The sequence below is a fragment of the Tubulanus polymorphus genome, chromosome 3, assembly GCF_964204645.1.
Source record: "Tubulanus polymorphus chromosome 3, tnTubPoly1.2, whole genome shotgun sequence".
NCBI lineage: Eukaryota > Metazoa > Nemertea > Palaeonemertea > Tubulaniformes > Tubulanidae > Tubulanus > Tubulanus polymorphus.
In genome coordinates, this window is record NC_134027.1 from 12,004,608 (window position 1) to 12,019,995 (window position 15,388).

At 37.3% G+C, this 15,388-nt stretch overlaps 1 protein-coding gene across 2 annotated transcripts; it reads left to right on the forward strand.

Annotated features, from left to right (window-relative positions):
* Window positions 1-8,352: 8,352 nt before the first annotated feature.
* Window positions 8,353-13,209, forward strand: LOC141902328 (phosphatidylcholine transfer protein-like). 2 transcript variants are annotated; one of them, XM_074789997.1, is made up of 6 exons: window positions 8,353-8,518; window positions 9,237-9,354; window positions 9,530-9,606; window positions 9,690-9,861; window positions 10,370-10,437; window positions 11,469-13,209. In XM_074789997.1, the coding sequence occupies exons 1-6, from the start codon at window positions 8,369-8,371 to the stop codon at window positions 11,565-11,567; spliced, it is 684 nt and encodes a 227-aa protein (XP_074646098.1). In that variant the 5' UTR covers window positions 8,353-8,368; the 3' UTR covers window positions 11,568-13,209. The 2 variants fall into 2 exon arrangements, with proteins under 2 accessions (XP_074646098.1, XP_074646099.1); XM_074789998.1 differs by having other exon boundaries at window positions 9,690-9,843.
* Window positions 13,210-15,388: the final 2,179 nt, after the last annotated feature.

Sequence of the window (15,388 nt, forward strand, 5' to 3'; positions counted from 1 at the left end):
GAGTGGCTCCTCATTAGAGGGGTCTGAATCAACTGCCCTGGGAATCAGCCATGTAAATAAACAACAGAGAAATCAGGGCTACACTAAGCGAAAGAAAAAGAATAGCTATCAGGACTTCTAAGAATGAAATTTGACTGCGAAATTTAAAAAAAAGAAAACTTTAAATCACTTAGAAAAAATGTAGACTTTAATCTAGTGACAGCACCCTCATAAAAAAGGAACACTGAGAGGGCACCTTAAGTGCCTACCTCTCGAGTACACTTAGTTTCAAAGCAAGAGGCCGTCTAGTCATAGGCCTTAACATGCCTTCAATTGACGGTAAATTATTATATGATATATGATATGATATAATATGATATGATGATCATTTTATAGGAGTTAGTTCCCATAACGATAAAGATACACTAAAAACATTTGTGTCGTTAAAACAACATATTGGGCATCATTTCAATAAAAAAGACATCATAAAAAAATAGCAGCATTAAACAACCTCACTGCTTCCTAATGTACGATAAAACAATGCTTTGCTATGCACAATAACAGCAGGCCTACAACGATGCTTGCGGTTCGATGATTCTAAGTACGAGTACGTAAAACATTTTCCTCCTCAAAGGTTAACGTTTGTTGAAATGGTTTCATTTTGTTGTCTCAAATTTTGATATCTTATCAATCTAAACTGAATAGTCAATCCATGCCTATTATTCATTCGCATATGTTTGATACTTAGTAATCCTATTGGTATTTCCCCCATAACATGGTGAATGCTAGCTAAATATTGACCAAACAAAACACATCTCACTGCGGTTTTCGATGGGATCAGACTCCCACACACAAGAATAGAGTTATTTACATAGACAGATTTAAGTTGACTGCATTAATTGTCATTTTATCCTGCCCCCTGCTTGAAATTTCTTTCGTTCATAAGTTCTTTTATTGCATACTACCCCCTGGTTTACATCATTACGAAAATTGAAATACTATGTACAAACCTCTTAATCAAAAAATTAGTCTATTCTTTGTTAAAATTCAAAGTCATAAGCAGTAGTAAAGTAGTATCATATTTCAAATATGTATATAATCTGGATAGAAAAAGTCTGAAAATAAAACGTAGCATTTTATTATCACTTGATCATTTTAAATTGTTTGCTTTTAGGTTTTGTACTTAAGTTTGATAGAAAACTGAGCTTGAGGGATTCAAGGCCACGAGATTACTGGTTACAGTTCTTCGATACGAGAAAAATTAAAGCTGTTACGTAATGTAATGCAGCTTTAGATGGACTGCTTTAGTCTTTTGTCAATTTGAACCAAGAAGCAAACAAAATTGGAACTGATACCGATGATCTCAATAATGTAAATAATTTAACTGGATTGACTGGTGATGAATTTCTGAATAACCATTTTACGAAACACGAAGTTCTGAAGGCAATTAAAGTATTGATGTTCTGAAGTTGGCCAAATAACAAATTAAATTTCAAACAAGAGCCCCGTGGGCTTCACGCGGCAGCTTCACAAATTAAAAGAAAAAATTATCTAAAAGAATCAATTTCATATACCAAATATGCTTGAAGGACAGGTCTTTTGATCATTTTCATGACTGTTCATTTACTGTCAAATTATGTATATTCAAGTCCGCTATTTTCATATATTTACCTTTTTTATTTATCTGCTCTGAGCAAATTTGAAGGGTGGTAATCATCCGAAATATTTCTTGAAAGTTTTACAGTTTTTTGTTGATTTAGTGTTGATGGATTTTACTTTTTGTTGCTACATCACAGATTGTGATTTAATAAATTTATACAATATTCTAATATGCTTCCAATAAATTCAGACGCAATGAATCGAAAATGAAGTTTTTGGCTAAATAAGGCCCACGGTTGCCCCACGGGTATTTCGTGTTATTTTCAGCTCGACTTAAATTATCTCGTAATACATAATAGCTCGCCTTATTCACTGCGGCAAATTTGTGAAACTCGATTTCAGGAAACAAGAATTTGTATGAATCGCTAAATATCTCTCATTGATACTACGTGTATTCGATATTCCGTTACTAAAGAGTCAAAGAAAATAGGACTTCTTACTACCGATATTTCTTCGCCGAGATAATTGACTTAAATCTTCGCTCTCTCCGAACCTCCTTGTACGTTCCATTTTATTCAATTCATATTTTCTGTATCTGTCGTATTTCTTGCTTGTTTAGTGTATGTTCGGGTATTCGTTCATTGGAGTTGATTGCAAACAATGCTTTATATTCGAACCTTTGAAGTGGTTGTGGGATTCAAATGGCACGGTGCCTATCTTCAATAAAAAACGGAGATTTCTTTCGAGAAGGCACGAGAGCCATGGCTCAAGCGCGTAAAATTTGAAACACAACTCCACTGTATATCTTTAGCAAAAATAATATACATGCATACTTTTAATCGCGCTGTTGTTTTAATTCACCATTAATTAATTATTACTCAAACAATCAGTTAGATATCTGTCAATTCGACACCTGTGATAACAGTTTGTTTTGTAATTAATTGTGTGCTCAAACATGGCTGTCAACGTTTATAGTATTATATAAATAGAATCTAAATCCATGAACAAGCAGTTGAGTTTGAGACGAGTCTTGGAGCCTGATACATCTTGCAGGAAAATTCCCAAGCTACTAGATTGAGAATCTAAAGAATAAAATCGTCTACGTTTAGTGCTGAAAACTACTAGCTTTCTCATTGTTGCATAACTCAGGATTTAATCGTAGCTGGAGCTTCCCCGAAAGACGAGTTAGAACAACTAGTTTTGTTAAATTGGTGGAGAACCCGTGGCAGAGAACCGGTACCTATTTGTCAACAACGCAGCTACAATAATCATCTGAAGCAGATAAACAGTCATCAGCACCTGAGCGAGATAAGAAAATCATGACGTTCTTCATCAACGACCAGCCATTGGAGTGGAGAACTACCATGATGGAAAAACCCAGCATCAAAGAAACTATCTTCAAGTGCCAAAGAACTTCCATGATAAATGTGAATGGTGTGGTAAGTGGGATAAGGTCTATTCACACAAGTGTCATGCATTGATATCTAGGTGTAATCTTTGTAAGCGAATAGGACATTTCGTTCGATGTTGTAGATTTAGGAATACGCGAATAGATAATAAATGCTCAATTCAAAATAATATAACAAACGAACCTAAAAATTAAAATTAAATGTGAAAAGCAGAAATCAAGAGATAAAATAAGATTTCAAGAATACAATCTTGGAAAATTCATAGCTCGCCAAATGCCCTTTAATTCATTAGGAACTGCAATGTTCGTAGAGGTTAACTCTAGTCACCAAAATTACAGAAATGAAATTTTTAAATTTAAACGAGATATGAAAATCTTGCAAATTATTAACGAGGAATTAGAATCTGAAAATTTGGCATTTAGACTCGAACAGAAACACAAGGAAGGTATTGTAGCCAAAGCCGAAATTGATACTAACAGATTGGCAAATCAATTATCTGACACCAAATTAATAGTGGAACAGCTTAAAGCTAACAAAACCACTCTGAGTCAAGAAATAACCGAATTGAATTTTGAACTAGAGAAGTGGCGATCGCAAAATACAGAACAAATATGTAAAATAGAACAGTTACAAAGGCAAATCAGTATAAACGAACAACAAAAACAGAGCGTTAAAAAGACTAGTCTCCAATTGTCAGAAGATAACAAAAATCTTAGAAACAAGGTAACAATCTTGGAGAGAGAGCGCATGTTTGTTAGTCCGGTCAAAATATCAGAATGTACTCTCTTAGCTGAGCATTTGGATAATACTAAAAAGAACTCGGCCAGCTTAAATCCAAAATCTCAACAGGTAGAACCGGAACAAATTGCGTCGTGGGACCTGGCTAGCTATAGGCCACAACGTAGACTTAGAAAACCTTTTCGCAAGGTTGACACTGGCAGTGGATTAGATCTAGGTATCCACGTCCCCGTTAGTGATTAATCGTCCACGTATGATTAAAGCATTTTCAGAGCCTTTCCAAATACAGATGCAAAAGAATATATTCGTCCCTGGTGACGCATCAGTGAGGGATCTTAAATGCGAAATGCGAGATACATGGCTTAAGGAATTCTATGCATTGGAAATTGACAGTATGTTTTTAGTTTGTGAAATTAAAAAAGGTCAACGATTTAGGTTAAATGATGATTTGAAATTAACTAATATAGCAAAAGACTATGGTCTTACGTTGCCACTGCTATTTGACATAAAATCTAAATTTGAATAATGCAAATATATTATGATTCCCTAGACTTTAAATTAGTAGAATTCTCATCAATGCATTTTTACTTGTGTGATGTCTGTCCTGGTTGTCCACACCGATAGAATTTGAGAACGGAACTGTAAATTTCGGTCTCTTTCTGAATCGCAATATAATTCATTCTCAAAACATTGCCGCCATCAACGAACAGAGTTACGCCATTGGAGTTAGCGTGCAGTGAAACCTCGTATATCGTGAACTTTTTTGATCTTAAAATAGGGATTGTCCCTGTTGTTTATTTGGTTTGTAAAGTTCGTTAGATTTTTTGATTGAGTGTCCCTTACAGACCCACCACACCTGCCGGGAGCGAAACAGGGGGTTTGATTTTGAAATCGGAAATCGAAGTACAGATATAGTTGTTTGCTCGGCGGTCTAATTTACAGAATTTTCTTTTTTAAATCGAAGTACATAATTGGAAATTCGGTTCCGGTTCATTTAAACAATCTTAATTCCAAGCAGTCTGAAACGGCAAGCGACTGATTGGGGTGAATTTATTACATCAAGATTTTGGAAATAGCTAATTACAAGGGTGAAGATCATTTTGTCCATTTTTATATTTTTTTGGTCGTTTTCTACGTGTAAATAGTCCGATAGTTTATTGTGGTTTTTTTCTCGGGTAGATGTTCATGTAGAAGTTGATTGTTCCGCGTGTTGACTAGATAGAAAGGAAGCACATTTCGAAACGCACATTTTCCAGATGAGAGTATGGTCCTTGGGTATCCGAAGTGTAGTTTATGACATCGACGGTGCAGCTCCGATGAGGATGGGTTTCTCCGTCAAGGGGAGCGCAATCGGTACTTCACATCTGGTGCTGAGTTTGCCTAAAAGGAAAAGTGTTTAGACGGGAGCAGTTTTGTGTTTCTAATATACAGTGCATAGGTAGGTCTGTGGATGCGTCGCAATCAAACGGACAGTGCTATGGGCATTGATGGACCGTCAGTAAGAAAGCGGCACAGGCACGTGAATATTGAATACATATTTGTACACTTACGAATATACAGTCTTCATCGGGTTTTATTTACATTGTCACGATTAGGTTTTTGGTAGTTTTTAATGAGACTGATGTCAAGAGGCAACTTTCCAGCCACCACCACGCGCAAATAGACTGAGCTTGCTATCCTGAAGCCAAAAAGGAGGCAGCTTTCCAGCTATCGCGGCAATGAGACTGAGTTTACAGTCAAAACATCAGAAACAGTAAACTTACTGTAATGCGTATGTGGTGAAATAAAGCAAAAGTGGTCAGAGTTGACGTGTTTCACCTGTTCTATGTCTGATTGTAAAGTTTCCGACACATAGAATCGATCTATTCTTGTTTTAATGACATTGTTATTGCGTTTTGCTACTCTAGAGAAAGCTGTTGTGTCTGGGTTTTTAAGTCTGTAAGCGTCTGCTAATCTGTTTTGTTGACATAAATTGGCTAATTGTTCGGAGCCACTTCGTATTGAAGAATTGACGGATGTTGAATCACGATCTATGGGACTTTCTATACAATTAAAGTCCCCTGCTATTATTGTATGCTCATTTGGGTTGAGATTAAGATAATTACTGATATTGCTTAGGAAAATTTTCCTATCACGTTCCTTATTTGGGGCATATACATTAACGATATTGTAAATTTGGCTGAACAAGGATATTTTCAAGGATATCAATCTCCCTTGTCTGTCTATAGTCTTATCTAAAATTGTATATTCTAAAGATTTTCGAATACCTATGGTTACTCCACATTTCCTTTCGTTTATAATATTAGATATAATCTCAAAATCTTTCCTCAAGGGCTTAAATATTTTTTGAATTTCATAATCATTCGATATGTGAGTTTCTTGAAGTAAAAATGTATCATAGTTTTTAAGTCTTTCAAAAATGCCCGAAATCCGAGCATTCGAGTAAACTAAGCCGTTGCAATTTAGTGATAGTAATCTAATACATTCTAAAGTATCCCCCATTGTATGTCCTTTTTTTACCTACATAATTAGTGAAAATTCTACATCACCTTAATTTGATCTTTTAGTCTTTGGTTTTGGTTGACTTTTTGGTTGACTCTTTGGTTGACTCTTTTTCTGTGGTCGGACTTGTGCGGGTGGTGCAGTGCTTGAATTTGTTGGCTTTGCAGCAGTTTCTCTCGCATCGTCCGTGTCAGATTCTTCTTCTTCAGTTTGGGCTGGCTTCTCCTGGTCGATTATCGGGGACTTCTCGTCTTCCGAAGGCGCCTTTGACTTGTGCGACTTCTTCGGCGTTTGAGAAAGTTCAGTTGGAGATGATGGCCTCTTTCTCGACTCATCAGTGACAACGGCCATTTCTGTCGCCACCTCATCTCAGATGCTTCAGCCGGTGTTGGGTTTCCTTTTTTCATCAATGTTAAAGAAACGGTCTGTCGGAAATGGATTTGACGGCATCGATCGGGTGTATGGGTTGGATGAGTACATGCAATGTTGCACTCAACCCAGGTGTGATTAAATTGTCCACATATCACGCAATGTTCAGGCTGACCGTTGTAATAGACCCTTACAAGAAGTAATCCATAACGTTTCGAATCAAGAGTTATATTCCGTGGGATATGTGATGTAATAGCTACCTCCAGTACACGTTTCTCACCGTTCTGAAATGTTGTTTTTCCTATCGTCGGGTGATAGGATCACGTAAGGATGTTTCCGTATGGTCGAATCATTTTGTCTACCGCTTCGTGAGGGCAGATCGCAGGTATACCTTCGATCCTGACGATGGTAGGAGTCTCCAAAGCCGATCGAAACTGTATAGTCGCTCCTCTAAACATAATCCTGTGGTTTTTTAGAATGGTGTATTGTTCGTCAGATCCACAAAATACTCCCACGTTGTAAGTGTTGAAGTCAATTATTTTTCAACACATCGGCGAGCCGTATCATCGTTGGCCAAGATTTCACATATCTGGTCAGTTTCAAGTTTATTGTACTGAACCCTAACTTTAGGGACCAGTAAGAAGTTTTCGAAGTCCTTAGTCATCGTGTTGTTGTATTTGAATGTCTTCGCCTGGAGTAGAGCCATACTTAGTCAATTGAAGAGCGCGCCGAAAGTACGTCCGTACAGTAAGCAAGAGCAGGGTCGTGAACTTTTAACGACGACGAAAACACGTGTATATGGCAGGAATGAATTTAGTAAAACTCTTTTTACTGTGATTTCGAAACATGTTGATATTCTATTCAGCTTTTGCGGACAAAAGTTTGAAGGATAGTAAGGAAGGATTTAGCAAAAATAATATACATGCATACTTTTAATCGCGCTGTTGTTTTAATTCACCATTAATTAATTATTACTCAAACAATCAGTTAGATATCTGTCAATTCGACACCTGTGATAACAGTTTGTTTTGTAATTAATTGTGTGCTCAAACATGGCTGTCAACGTTTATAGTATTATATAAATAGAATCTAAATCCATGAACAAGCAGTTGAGTTTGAGACGAGTCTTGGAGCCTGATACATCTTGCAGGCAAATTCCCAAGCTACTCGATTGAGAATCTAAAGAATAAAATTGTCTACGTTTAGTGCTGAAAATTACTAGCTTTCTCATTGTTGCATAACTCAGGATTTAATCGTAGCTGGAGCTTCCCCGAAAGACGAGTTAGAACAACTAGTTTTGTTAAATATCTATACCGTTGCCTTACTATAATAAGGCGTGGTGTTGCTGCATCCACCATCAGTGCTGAGTGACGGGTGGGTTCGAGTCCTGCTGGCTGCTTACAGTGTGCGGGCAACACTTCAACAGGCCTGAATGAAAATAAAAAAAAATCATAAAATCAAAAAATAGGGTTAGTCTTGGGAAACCAAGATCTGATCGACGCAAAGCCAAAACAAACGCACAAACAAACAAAAAGACAAACACATTTTAAGTAAGGCGTCGCGACGTCCTGTTACATCCAATTCTTTATCGGAACTTTAGAGCGGATGAATAAACAATTATCAACGCAAGGTATTTCTGCGATATCTTGAATTTGTTTGCAGTTTGAATTTAGCGCCATTCTCGCAAGATTCGCAAGATTATTAACAACAACCCGGAAGTAAAATCCAAGCCAGTTTACGAGCCCCTTTGCGCTGGCTTAATCGACGGAGAAATGGAATTGAGTGTTTTGGGCTTTAGTGAGTTAGATTTCGAGTCGGCATGTTTTGCATTGTGTCATGAACCCCCGGCTCCAGGAGATGGCTACGAGTTTCTCTCCGTCCCACGGTCACTCGGCGTCACAGTATTTCGGAGTTTGGATCGGGTAATAAAACTCAGTATATACATGTATATATTTGTGTCTTTGACGATTTTTGTGAACCGGTTTCACTGTTTCGTTTTCTGTCACCGTCGGTCTGTGTGAACAGTATTTGACATCGACAGCGACACGTTCGAATGACAAGATATATTTAACATAACGTTGAACCGGCCAATTTTAGTGAATATTTCATACAAATATTTCATCGAATATTTCATTCTTGTTAAAAAAAATCAAAAATTTACATGGGAGATTTCATTGAAAACTTGCTAGAAGTTCATAAAGTTCATATTCAATGCGAATGCAGATTTGATGATAGTGTATTGCATTGTTATTGTATTGGATCACGTGGATATTTTTTTAGGAAAAATGGCGGATGATCGAAGTCGGATTACGAATCGCTAGAGGATTATTGATTACATTTTCCAGAATCAACTGTCTCGGCACAAGCACGGAATATTAACAATATTGCGATATCGAAAACATTCGTTTTGCTCTTTGAATTTTCGTATTGGCAATTTTTGCTGTTGTTTTAAGAAGTAGGCTAGGCCCATGTCGAGCTTTACCTCCCATGGTTCCTTAATTACTCATGCATTCACAGCTGTCAAACAAATTATCAAACCACTATTTAATAAAAAAAATTTCCGGTAGTTGATTTTCCACATTCTTAAGTTCTAAGTTTCTAAGTAATTTAGTTTTTAAGGTTTTGCTATTTTATTTTAAGGATTCGGGTATATTTCAATACAAGTTTTATGGCGTTTTGCCCGATGTATCTCCTGATGTTTGTGCACAAGTTTACGTGGATCTGGAATACAGAAAAGCCTGGGATCGAACCGTAAAAGGTAGCTACGTAGCTTACAATACTCCTATATTTTCAACTCGTTCGTTTTCAGCAGTCTGTTTAGGTCTGTTAGTTAACCCCACAACGATAATTATCTTAAGTTTCATGATATCTACTCATAGAATTGAGTATTAGAATCAAACACTTTCTTTACCCACATATTTGTATCTTCACAGAGCTAGAATATATTCCAACGAGAATTGGCGCTGTTTACTTAGAAATGAAGTTTCCTTGGCCAATGTCTAACAGAGATGTATCCTTAGATATGATATAATTACACATTCTGTGTATAATTGCTGACAATTATATTCATGCAAGCCTTCTTAACAAAATTAGTATGTGTACGATCGTGAACTTCGGCAATTAGTATACAATGGTCGGACGGTTTGGGTGATGCTAGCGAAATCACTGACTCTACCTGAAGTACCAGAAAAACGAGATGTTGTGCGCGTGACTGATTTTGTGCAAACAATTGCCGTGACATCAGATGGTAATATGGGTTCAAAAGGTTATTACAAATTCTAATTTACAATTTTACAGTAGACTCCCATTTTTTTTCGGTTCAGTAGGGACTGGGTTAATTATCGAACAGTTATTATTTAACTGCCGGAAGACTCTATGAAACAGGTTAAGTTGTGAACATTTCATTGTATGCCTTAAAAATCCCGAAATATGGCAAGCGGTTTACAATCTTTGCTCCAGTCGCCCAATAGTTGGTTAGAGCGTGTAGTAACCATTTGATTCAAATGATTACTTCGAGGTTAGAGTCAACCAGCGGGTGGTTGACAAAGTGTTATCACGGGCCTAGGAAAGCCCATTGATACCACGGCTTTTAAACGATTTTTATCTTTAACCAATTTTGGGCCACTGGACCCTGATCAGTACCGATCTAGTTATTTAAAAGCCTACAAGTAGCTCCCCAGTTCCTTGTGTTAGATCGATTTAGAACCAATAGATTAAATGATTTTCAGTTTTTTTCCAGCACATTGTGATTAATGTTTTTTGATGCATTGCAGTGTATATGAAAATCTTCAACAATCCCGGTGGTTCAATTCCAGTATGGCTGATTAACTCGCTGACCAAGGTGTGACATCTGTTAAGCTAGCGCTATGATTGCTGTGGTATATTGTTTCTATACACCCACCGGCCTTCTAGAGTATTAGTTGATCCAACTCCATTCATCTTCTTATCTTTAAACATAATCTTAAATCCTGGATCCCAGGAGTTTGTCATGCGCATACTTCCCGGTGTTTGCAGGCCCGCCGTCATGCTTTCATGTACGTTTTTATTTAGTTCAACTGCGATCAAAATATACGCAACTTAGATAAATTTTGTTTTGTTGAAAAAAAAACTGCGTCATTCACTTCAAAGCGCCATAAATCATCTGACTGCCACACCAAAATTCAAAGCCATGTATACTTTTCACATGCGACCGTGACCGTGACCGAGGCTTGTCTCCGCGCAGTATTGGCCAGTTTTTGCTAAAGTATATCAATTATCCGTGCATAGTACAATAACCACACTCAAACGTGGTGAACGGACAATAAGATAAAACCCACTATGAACAAATTAAACGAATTTTAAAATCGAAAATTAATTAATTCAGAAAATATAGAATGTAGAATACCCGACGTTTCGGTCTCACGAGAGATCATCGTCAGGTGGCGATGATCTGTAGGGTGAAATCGCAATTCGTGCATCCAGTGAAAGAAAGAAATTTCAAAATTTCGAAAGATATTTTTCCAAGCTTTGATTATATGTAACATGCCATCGTCTACAAAATGCAGCTAAAAGATTGTTTGTTTCTCATCCTGTCCATGCTAAAGATGCCCGGATAAACCATTTGATTTCATGTCTGTACGTACCTAGAAATATGGACAACTTATACGTGTGTTTGATGAGATGAGTGTGTTGTCGTGCCTACCAACCGACAAACACTGGTATATTATGCGCGATGAACTGACTCCCGAACCGTTCCGAAAACCTAGGCGTTAATCCAGCGAAAACCGGAAGTGTTCGGCGGGCGGGTTCCCGACGTTTCGTCCGACCCCACTCGGCATTTTGGCTTACGCATTGTTGGTTGATGTAAATAGTTGAATGATATCTGTTTTGCAGTCGGGTATTGCGCAGCATGTGTATCGGATGCAAGCAATTTGCCGAGGTTATCCTAGATATTTGGAATCTAGAATGCGACGCAGCGAACCTGGATATTAATCCACTTGATGTATTTGAAGTTATTGAGCCAGATGCCGACGAACTACCGTATGTAGGCAATGTATTTTTGGTGTTAGTGATGAAATGGAAACAATCAACTCAACGATCGGCATAATGTTATCAACAAATCCGGTGTATTCACTTAATTTTTAGGAGTTTTTGAGATTCGTGTTTTGTCTTTTTAGTCCACTTGGCACTCACGTCCCAGCGAGCTTTCGTACATGTTTCACCCGTCGCCCGCTCGTACGTTTGTTCGTCTGTCCGTAGTGGGAATCCAGTCATTTTGGGAGGTTTTAGAGACTCTTAAACCAATGGATTGACTGGTCTCCCTAGGGCCTATTAGCCGGCGCTATTGCACTTTCGTACCCCCTCCAAATATCTTTTATTTCTGCATATTGATAATCAGGGAGATCTTGGAATTTAAATCGGTAACTTCTCACCAAAACATTTACATTTTATGTCAAAATTCTTATATCTTGGGCTCTAACTCACATGTAAATTTGCCGAGTCGCGACGACGAACGACGCCACATTGGATGTCAATCAAAGACTGTAACACCGAAAAGTTATGGCATTCAAAGTTTGCAAAACCAAGTTTAATATCCCGTGTATGGATGTATCATTTTAATGTGCTTTCGGCGCGAGTTTGATACTCGTAAACGAAATTATGTCAATTCTATTAGGTTTTTTTTTGCGAAATAATGATTGAGGCGCTAAAGGTGGTCGATCCGTCGTTTTGAATCGACGAAATCGGCCGAAAAGTATCAAAATTTTGACATTCGGTTTTTGTCAGAAGTATTGCATCTTTGTTCCCCAGACTTCCCCAATTAGTAATATGCAGAAATAACAATTTTGGGAGGGGGTCCAGAAGTACAATAGCGCCCATTTAGTTTTTTTCAGGGTTTGTCATTTACATTGTAATATGAGTGTTATACTTTGGAAAGGGATCTTGAACTCCAAAGGTTTGTTATCAGTACATTGTTTCGCAATCGGTGTCCATCTTAGTATTAGCAGTCCTCGTTTTTAGCTCGAAATGGTTTGGAGAAAAACATATCAACAGATTTTAAATTATCGTCTTGATATTCAATAATTGTTAGCAATGTCATAAACGATGATATTGGTTTGGCTATCAGATGCCAATAATGACTGTATCAAAAAACATCGCCCGATCCGGAGTTGTTCATTGCATTTTGCATATTTCTACTGAATGTATAACCTCTTTCAATGGAAGATTTTTGTAGAATGGATTAAAAAATGTTTTATTTCAACTGCCAGTCCATTCTGATCCTATAAGAACTTTATCAGGCATGTACCACCAGGAACTAACTGCGCTTAGGCCAGGCATCTGATATCCTCTCAAGTCAAGTTGAAATAGGTATTGAGGGTTTACAGCCGATAGGTTTAGGTATCGAGGGTCTGAAGAAAAATATTTCCTGGCTAATGCTATAAACGTAAGATCCCGATATTGGCTGTATATCAAGACATAGATGTATATTTTATATCAATATAAGTTTTCTAAAAGTATATACATGTATATTTTTCAAATCTTTGTACATCATATTTTTTCCATCATATATGTATAAATATACTGAGTGTTATGTTTTATATTGCTTTGTATCAATCTACAAGCCAATGTTTATCAATTGAGGTGAAGTTTCGATTTTTTATGTACATTGAATCCTTTAAATGCTATATTTTTTCTTCTTTCTCAAGAAGTAATAAGAATGTTCACGTAAGAAAAACTTGATTTAATCTCGTTGTTTGGAATTCTGATTGCAGTGATTGAGCCCAAAGCTTTTAAATATGCCCAACCAAAAAGAAATGTTTCGCTGCTCACTATCTTTCATCTTATGCGTTTTGCGCACACGCATTTGTGTTCATTAGAAATAAAGCCTAACACCCATAGACATACGAAAATATGAAACGAAAAATAGTTCACGTTTTCTCTTTATGGTCAATCTCCAACCTTCATAATCTTGGATTTCTGGACGGATGACTCCAGGGAAAAGGGTCCATACACAATTCTACTGCTACGTAGATAATACAAGCCATATAGCGGTAGCCCGACATACAGAGCTGGCATTAGCCTTCGGAACACTCCCGGGGAGTTAATAGATAAACTTTAAACTTTATTGTCAATGTATTACAAGTATTATAACGTGTCGTGTGCGTTTACGAGAAACGAGAAACATACTTTCGGGAACCCTATGTTTCTGAGATCAAACGTGTTTGATGTCAAGCCATTCGACGACCAGGAAATTATACGGCGACCGTCTGCAAATAGCGCACACCATGGAAGAAATGTGGTATCTTGAATCCAGGTAGAAACACACTAGATATTGTGGAAGGTTGGCAGCAAAGCATTTGGTAGCTAGAGGTCTGATCGGTAGTAGTGTGATCTGTGTGCATTTTTGGCCAGCACACAGATCACAATGATCATTGTCAGTCAATTTGGCAAGTGATGTTTTGCCAATGCGTTAATACGTAACTAAATAGAGTTAAGGATTTTATATAAACACGCTATTTTGCCAATGCGGCATTATTACTGAGGCGCGCGACTTGAAAATCCAAGGAGAGTGTGGAGGAAAGAGTTAGACAAAATAAAGCAGCAGTGCAATATTCAAACCCGTCCAGCAATTTACAAGCGTAGCAAGTTTCTAATAGACCACCGAGACTAGTAAATCCTGTCTTTGCCAATTACCCTGATGTACACAGCCATTGTCCTGTCACGAGAGTGCTTCGTTGAATAATGCGTAGTTTGCAATAGACGTAGACTGGTACCTAGCCTACAGTAAGGCTTATTATCACGACGTTATTGTTGTTTCTTTGTGAACCTGTCTTATCCTATGAAGCTTTGTACTTTACGGAATTAATAAAGATTGATTGAAATGACAACCTTCCATTCTTCACTATTCTTACGAAATCAAACGTACCGCACTGACTACAAATAGGTAAAACAGGACGTCTCAAATTTAGAAATCGCCAGAATTTTAAATTAGGTTCCATCTCATTTTACAATTTCAATTGCTATAATCTGTTTGTAAACGGCCGTTAAGGCTTTATGTTTCGTCTACAATTCACTGCCAATAGTTAAATGTACGCAACTACGCCAATCTATATGTTTTTGTCCGCTGCACACTAAATCGGGACAGTTCCTCACTCGCTTTACTGCGGCAATATCATTTACTATCTTCGCCATATCCTTTATAATAGTTATATTGCGCTTTGAAACCCTAATGGAAGCCCTGAAACGACATTACGAATTACGTTTTACGTTTTATGAATTAAGTTTTACGATTTATATTTTACGAGTTACATTCTACGACTGACGTTTTGGGCAACGATTTACAACTAGATTTCGGTTCAATTTATCGCGAGAGGTCAAGGTTTGTCGTGCACTCCGTGAATAACAATAACATTTCCATGTGGTAGCTTACAGAGGCAGACTGTGATGGCTTGCATTTTTTTGCCGAATCCTTCCTCAATTGATTTTGTAACGATGATGGATGGCTTTGCAGTCCAAACGCTTTGCTTAAGAAATAAATATTCATTTCTAAATAATTGTTAAAAACTAAGACTTGTTCAATTGTTTTATCTGGGTTTTCACCGATGATGAGTCCAAATTAAGCTTTTATCTCCGACCGTGCCTTAAAAATAATTTCCAGCTTTGTCCATAAATCATCGTCGTGTACGTGCCATAACAGAACAGTGTCAGCGTTAATGTAATTCACTAATCAATGAATCCGGGCACTTGTATGGAACGGTCCCTTAATTTTTCTATTGATAGGATCGAAATGCAAAATAAATTCAGTCAGATTCATT

Bases quoted from the DNA above. Each gene is read 5' to 3' on its own strand.
- LOC141902328 (XM_074789997.1), top strand. From the start codon at position 8,369: ATGGAATTGAGTGTTTTGGGCTTTAGTGAGTTAGATTTCGAGTCGGCA. The intron at 8,519-9,236 runs GTAATAAAACTC...TTTTATTTTAAG, and splicing joins TATTTCGGAGTTTGGATCGG to GATTCGGGTATATTTCAATA. The intron at 9,355-9,529 runs GTAGCTACGTAG...GTATCTTCACAG, and splicing joins CTGGGATCGAACCGTAAAAG to AGCTAGAATATATTCCAACG.